General features: G+C 44.6%; 1 protein-coding gene across 1 annotated transcript in view; it reads left to right on the top strand.

The window, feature by feature from the left end:
- The window catches only part of PCCA (propionyl CoA carboxylase, alpha polypeptide), a gene marked incomplete at its 5' end in the record, with an annotated part of 16,345 nt that extends 8,451 nt beyond the window's left edge, over window positions 1-7,894 (top strand). The window contains 2 exons of the mRNA XM_010282873.1: window positions 4,189-4,266; window positions 7,552-7,894. Coding sequence (XP_010281175.1) covers window positions 4,189-4,266; window positions 7,552-7,620 — 147 coding nt within the window. The remainder of the gene's footprint in view (window positions 1-4,188; window positions 4,267-7,551) is intronic.

Genomic DNA, 7,894 nt, shown 5'->3' with positions numbered 1-7,894 from the left:
GGAAAGAGTCCTCTGAAAATAAATGGGACTTGATAGATTTCCATATCATTTATAACTTCCCTTAATTACACTTGGAAGACTTGCCAGTAAAACTGGAAAATTGGCAGCCTATATCCATTATAGTAATTTTGCCGACCATGGCAAGCAGCTGGCTTTACTGGATTTTATTTCCCATCACTCACAATTAATCATCAGCTGGAGATGTCTGAAACTCCTCAAAACGTAGCAATACTGTGTGACATTCAGGCCTCCTTAAAATGCTAAAATCTGCTGAGTAAATGGGCCGAGTTCCCCTTCCAGGGAACTCATTTTGGTGCGAGGCAGGCTGCCGGTTAATGAGTGCCACTTCGATAATCGGATGCGAATGTGAACCCTGACCCCGTGTCAAAGGAGGGGACGCGGCAAGCTGGATAAAGGATAGGGGATTCAGACCTGCAAACTTTACACCAATTAGACAGCGGGGAAATACATCAGCGCTGATTTGGTTTATCAGAAAGACTTGGCGGGGCTTGTGACCATTTTGTAAGCCTAACATTGAAGACGTCCTGTCACAATCATTAAGTCTTTATCAGATGACGCACAGAAGTCTGAGAAAAGGGTACCGCACTCACAAAGATCCCGTGGTAGCGATGCCCTCGGGTGCGCGCTGTCTTTTTGTGGCTCCGAGTTTTAAAGAGACCTGTCTGTAAGTGCAATTAGTCTTTATGGTCCTCCTGTAGGTGCAATGGAAACGGCTCGGGGTGGCTGCTTCTCGTGTCATGAGTTGCTTGGTCGGGAAATGACTGGAGACAGTTCCCTGTCCTGCGTGTAACCTTTTGGCCGGAGGAGATAACAGCCACCGTGCAGACCCCAAGTTATGCAAACAGTGCTGCTATTGACTGTTCCCAAATTCACATCGGAATTGTTAGCAACAAGTACCCTCCTCTTCAGTGTTTTTTTTTTTTTTCCCTTCTTTTTTTTTCTTTTTCTTTTTTTGTTTCTCCTCCATGCTGTGGAGGACAAAGCTGAGCAGATGCTTTGAACTGTGCCATGCAGAAATAAACTACTAAAACACAGACTGCAGCTCTAACAGTTAATCACTCATTTATTTTGATATTCCGAGCAACGTAAAGGTAGATTTTCCTGTAGCGTAACCCTCTGAGAAGGATACCCGAGTTTTATTTCTTTTAAGAAAAGGAGCCCTTTTATTTTACTTGATTCCAATCAATCAGATTTTTTTGTTTGATTTTATTAGCCTGTTTTGACAGATTTGGGTCATCACTGAGACCTCTCTAAATTGAAATGTAAAGATGGTGGTTTACATTGGTTGCCCATCCACTGAAAGAAATAAATTGTACGATGAAAATGGTCCAGATAAATCCTTAAATAAGTTAGAAAGCAAGAACTCGTACCCATTGCTGCAGTTTTCATTTGCAGGCTAAATAACAGGCAAAAGGATATGTGCAATTATGGAATGAAAGAAATTGGACAATGCCCAAAAGACTGAAAAAGAGAAAAGGGAGATACAAGTGCCTAATTTTAGGATTTGTCGCTGTGCAACACAATGAGTAGAGCTGTAAAGGTTTAACATAAGACCAGTAATTAAACTTCTGTGCTTAAGTGACACTTTCACCAAGGTAATTTTCAACAGATTGCACATCATCGGAAGTACTGACACAGCATTTTCACACGTGGTTCGTGCCGCAAGTGCCTCCTTCCTTCCAAATTAGTAAGACGGGATGTTAACCGGATACTTTGTCTGTGTATTTTGTGGGTTGGGTGGGTTATTTCTTTCCCAGGAACAGCTTCCTTGGTCATCAACCCGTCAGGCATTATATAAGATACAAAACCTTTATTTTTGAGAAAGGGGCTAAACTGAGGAGAAATTCAGATTCACGGACACTTCCATGCCACAGCCATTAATGTCTCCTGGCACTTAAGATCTACACAGACCATTCTGTGCTTTTCCAGTAGATGTATTTCCAGAACCCTGTTTAGATAACTGCAAACTGGTTCATTCTGCGCACCATCCACCTGATGAAGCCACGATACGCTTTGGCAAACTGGATCACGCTGAGGCTCGAGAGGAGAGCTTCTCGTGTCCTTGACGCTAGGCCACTCAATTCAGCTCTGCACTCCTTAGCATCTCAGTCCTCGGCGACCTTTAGAGGCCCATGTTCTCGGCGTTGCGGTAGCCGAGGTTAACGGGAGGATGGCAAATTTGTTTCTGAAATACGCTATAGAAAAAAAACCCCGACGTCTCCAACAAACATTCTTGCCTTTTTTTTTGTTTAAACAGTTTCATAGCTTTCTCTTAACCTCAGAAATGTCTGGAAGGTTCAGAGTGGGTGGAAGAGCTGAGCAGGGAGGTAGGGAGAAGAAGAGGAAAAGCAGGGAGAGGAAAGAAAGAGCTGCTGCTGGGGCAGGCAGAGCAGGTGTGGAAGGAGGGAGACAAAAGACAGGGAAATGGAATAGAAGGGAAATAACTGGGGACAAAGAACAAGTCTTTGATACTCTTCACTGAATTTGACACTGCTAATGACTTAAGTGCTCACCTGAGGCTTGGAATGGGATTTCTGCAGGTGAAGTTGGGTGTTGGTTATTCTCCTGTATCCGGTTAGCGCACCATGTTCCCACAGCAAACGCTTTCCTTATTCACCCCAAAAAGTCCATCACACTGCTGTTGGCAGTCTGGTGGAGAAATGGTGTGTAAGCCATTACACACCTTTAACGTCTTTTCTTCTGTCTTGCTCAGAATCCATAGGCAGACATCAGTGCTTCTCAGGCACTGCTTAAAATGTACAGTTGACCTTAGCCAAGAGTAGCACTGGGAAGTGCTTAACACTAGTGCACGCTTCAGAAAAACACACCTTTGTTTAAATTTTCAGAATGTGCTTCATGCAATGTGCATTTGATCTCTGACTTCACACCTGTCTGATAGACAGTATATTCCTCCAAAGTGGTACACACTTGTCCTTAAATATGTATTATTCATTTTACGTATATTTAGAGAAATATATATGTGTGTGTGTGTATATATGTATATAAACAAACACATTTTGAGGCAACTAGCGCATGTAGACCAGACCTCTGTGGGTCTCAAATTATCTTCTTTAACAGAATTTTGACATCAGAGTGAAAGTATCCCAGATTTGCTGGGATAATGAGTGAACGGCAGGCTACATCTGCGAAAGAGCCTAATGAAGAGACTTGCAGTGGGCACCGGGAGCCAGGCACCCCAGCGGGCTGCACCTGCACAAGTCCTAAATACGGGCAGCAGGGCCCGGCGCCCTTCCCTCTCCGGCGTACATCGTCTTCATGGGATGACTGGCTGATCGCTGGGCTACATGGGGGATAAATTCTGAACCCCGTGTTTTTCCCCTCCTGGACAGGCAGGCCCTCTTGAGCGGCTCTTTGCTCTGCCCAGCGTGGCCCAAGGTGCTGGAGGGAGGATCTGACTGGGAGGCACGAGGAGCCCAGCAGAGCAGCCCAGTGGGTTCCTGGTGACCTTGGGCAGAGTGCAAAACAAGTAGAAAGAGGAAACTTGAATGTTTCCATTTAAAAGCGATCTGCTGTTGGGGGAAATGATGGTTTTGCCTCTGCAATGCCTCCCCCGTGGATGAGACTTGATGGCTCCTCGCAGGCGTGCTCCCTTCCGAAGTCATCGCCTGCCACCCGGGTACTGCCGTGCGCAGAGGTGTGACTTTCTGCGCAGCCCCTTGGCTGTTGCTGGAGTTTCCAGCCCCTGCCCGCCCGGACACGTGCCAAGAAACTTTTGGCTTCTGAATCGGCATTGGTAGCCACAGGATCTGCGCCAGGGAAAGCAAAGCAAAGGCTCCCGGGCCAAAACTGCGTGAAGTAAATTCTGCTCTGGCTTTAATTGATCCTGAACTGTGGTGGATGTGAAACACGAACTGTAGAGGTTGGAGCTGAGTGGATGGGCTGGAAGAGGAACCTTTCAGGTTTGCCTGGGCTGATGGTTTTAAGTAGGTGATTCCTTTTTCCCCGTGTTGCTGCCAGTCTGTCAAAGGCAACTGTGATCTGTGATTGTGGTTTGTGTCATGACTGTACAGCTGGCCGACTTGACTTGTGCCATGGAAGTCTTTTTAGCATTTAATGAAATAATCCCTTTATTTTCCAGAAGCATCATACACACTTAGAGCATTTCAAATCCGCTATCCTCATTGTGTACCGCTTTAATTTTACCAGGTTTCAGAAGGTCAAGAGATTTGTGTAATTGAAGCAATGAAAATGCAGAACAGTATGATTGCTGCTAAAACAGGCAAGGTAAGCTACCTTGGGTCACTTAAAACCATATGAAACTTGTCAAATAGGATGGAATTTAAAAAGGAAAAGAGGAGGATTCTGGTTGTTACGGAATTAAGTCTGATTGTTCTAAGTCTTTCGAAGTGAGGTGTCTTTAATTTTTAACATTTGCATCTGCTGTGAATGCTGTTAAGTAGTTCCGAGCCTTAGATAGCACAGCAGGAAATAGTTTTACTGGCTTCAGAAATGCATATAACTCTTTTTCTCCTAAATGATTTGTTTTCTATGATGTTTCAATGACAAGCTGAATTGAAACATGTTGCAGACCGTCTCTCCAAATTCCGTATTTCCAGAGAGCAGCTGAAGAAGAGATCTCTCTTTGCCAGTTAATTCATTAGTGGCAAACAATTTGACCTTAAAAAAAACCCACTCAGAACAAGGCACAGAAAGTGCTTTTGCAGGAAGATGAGAAAAGCAATTTTTTTTATTACTGTGACTGTTAAACGTGAAGCCTAGATCTGCAGTCGCGTTAAGCTCTGCAAGGCTGCGCGCTGTGGTATCTGCCTTCTAGGGAGATCAGCGTTGCAGCCCCCGAGCTGCGACTCTCCTCCTGCCCTGCAGGACGTACCAAAACCAGCACTCTGCGCGGGGAACTGGTTAAGCTGATACGACAGGGTCATTCCTTAAACCTCCCCTGGTCTGGGCACTGTCAGCCCCTAAATCAGAGCCTCAGAGCATCCCTGTGCCAGTTTATAATTCACAGCTCGAAACCATCCACTAGACACGGGCCCCTGATCCATCCTTTTCAAAAGGAGAGCAGAGTCTGGACCTGGATTATGTATTTCCTAGCCCGTCCTAACCCGTTCTTTGCCTGGGGACCAGCCCCTCTGCCCTCCTTGAAGCACTGCCATTTTGCCATTAAAAACAAAACCGCCCCCAGTGCGCGATCCCTTAGCCCAGAGGGAGGCAGCAAGGAGCCTGACTTGCCGGGGCACAGGCTAGGTTAGCTGCTGGCAAGATTTGCCGAGATCTCAGGACGTGTCTCTATGCCAAGGACTGTTTGTCTGTTTACAAGAAAGGTTTATTTGGCACAGCACTAAAATTGTCACAGAGGCTGGGACCCAGGGCTTGCCTCTTCCAGTACATCTAGTGCAAAATTGGGTCTTGAGGGAAAAAAATTGCAGAGAGAGGGAGAACGTACCTTCTCCTGTTGCTCTAACATTGCCACTTTATTACTTTCTTTCATGCGTTAATTCCTATATAATTTATTTTTTCACTTGATTAGTATTTCCTAGCATTTATTTTTTCATCCTTGCTTCTTTTGTTTAACCCCTTATTGCTGCTCTTTGCACCCACTGATTTTAACTAGTGAGTATTCGTCATTTAAAATGCCATTCCCCCTCCCAACCACCCCTTTTCATTTTTCACTTTAACCTTCCCTTTCCCACCAAGGTGTGCCGCAACCTGTGGGCCTGTTCCCTAAAACCCTGCTTGCACTTCTCCAAATAATAAATCTCTCCCACTCGGTCTGTACAGATGCCACGTAAAACCCACGCTTGGCTTATTAATCCTTCAAAGTGGCATTTGAAAGGTGCGCAGGCCATTCATGCACAGACCCTTGACATCTCCATTTTAATAATGAACAAATTATTTGGTTCTTTAGAGTTTTAAGAATTTGAGAAAGCAAAAAAGTTTTGGGCTGTGTGGAAATGAAGCTGCTAAACAGAATTCATCGCTTTCTGAGTGCTAAAATAGCTTGGCCCCTCCACAGGAATGGGATGTTTGGTACTGGCTGTCAGTCCACTTTTCGATGCTTTGAAGCCGTGTTTTGAAACTCAGTCCGTTTGTCTTCAGCTGGAAGACGTTCCCGTTTTCATTCCCAGCTGAATTCTTTTGCTGCATCAAACCCCATCTTCCTGTTTGTAATTGTGAGAGAAGTGGCTTGTTTTTATCTACTTTGAGTTTACTCCAGCTGCAGGTGGTTTAAAAACGAGGGAAAACTGGAGAGGAACTGGGGGGCCTCCTGTCTCCTGCGGGACAGCTGCAAGAGCTTGCGACACTGGTCAGCTACAAGGTTCGCTGCACCTTGGCTTTGTAGAAAAAGAAAAGAAAGAAGTAGAGTCACACTGCTTTCATGTCTTAAAAGATTGAGACTCGGGAATCGGGTAGGCTGCCTAGCTTTATTTCTAAACCAATAGCCCTTTTTTGTACATCTCACGGCGTCTTCAGCTTCGTTTCTTGAGCAATGCTGTGAGGGAGACGCTTACAGCTCATGTGGCTTTAGACCATCAAACTCGGACACGGGCAATGGCGTAGCCATAGTAGCCTGGTATTTCGGGTACGCTGCAGGTTTCCTTTAGGAGCCCAGGGTAACGTTTAGATGACTAAACCGAGCTAACTGCTGAACAAGGTTTTGACCGAGGATTTGGGCATGTCAGTGTGAGCGCTGAATTAATATGGCAAGCAAACTCTAGTATACGGCTTCAAATGTCTTCTGGAGCTCCGTGTGCTGAAAGGGAATTCAAACACATTACAGCCTTTTATAGAGGAAATGAAGGACTAGTAGAAGATGCTTGTGTGTTAAAATTCAGGAATCTACACGCGAGCATATGCTTCATCTACAGGTGTAGCTGAATGTATTTGACAGTGGTAGCCCTTTGCCAGGTTCAGTTACATTAAAGGTTCCCAATTCAGATTTGAATCAATCTATCCTGGCTGTCTGGGGATTGAGGGAAACCCACTTCATGGCTGCAGTCCCCAAATTAAGTTATACTTAAAACCTGCAACGCAAGAAATACTGGAATATTTCATTGAAACGTCCAAGCGTGAAGTGTTGAAGACTCAGCCTGTCCTTTAAAAGATTTAAACTTTTAGTAGTAAACGAATGGCAGTGCGAACAGGTGCAAGACAGGTGCTTTTTAATTTTTAAAAGAAGTGCCATCTCCATCTGATGTTCAGGTCTTCAAGCACCTAAGTCATAAGAAAACCAGCTAGTGGTAGGTGCCTAAATACCTTGATGGAGTTGGACACGATTTGGCCAAGCACCGGAGAGGTGGTGGCAGTCTCCATTCTCAGAAATACTCAAAACTCAGCTGGACTCTGAACACTGGAGGTCGAGCTGTCAGCCTCTTGAGGCCCTTCCAACGAACATGCATCTGTGATCCCCGTGGTGGTCAGAATGTCGCATAGTGGCCGTTTAGCCTGTGCATACAGGTGTGATACTCTATACAAACGGCGTCAGTCAAACCATTTATTTAACCATGTTATTGAGGAAGGTTTGAAAATTATTTCTATTTCTGTACTCAGGTGAAAGCTGTGCACTGCAAAGCTGGTGATACCGTTGGAGAAGGAGATCTGCTGGTGGAACTGGAATAAAAGCTTGCGTCCACACTGTTGAATTAGCTAAGCCTTTATTATTTCCATCTGTAAAGTAAGATTAAGGCAATTCAACAGAAAGTGGACAGTCCTATGCGCAAGATTTTATACAGTCGTATTTATTGTATCAGTGGTTAAGACAGCAAACACAGATGTTAAACCTTGGCAAGAGATCCCAGATTTTTACTTCCAGAAATACTTGTACATAACCTTTGTAATTCTTTCATTTTTCAGGATCAAATAAAATCAATAAAATACTATTTCTGCTTTAAAA

The sequence above is a fragment of the Phaethon lepturus genome, unplaced genomic scaffold (genome assembly GCF_000687285.1).
Source record: "Phaethon lepturus isolate BGI_N335 unplaced genomic scaffold, ASM68728v1 scaffold20612, whole genome shotgun sequence".
In the NCBI taxonomy this organism is placed as follows: Eukaryota; Metazoa; Chordata; class Aves; order Phaethontiformes; family Phaethontidae; genus Phaethon; species Phaethon lepturus.
This window is presented reverse-complemented; position numbering and strand designations above follow the sequence as displayed.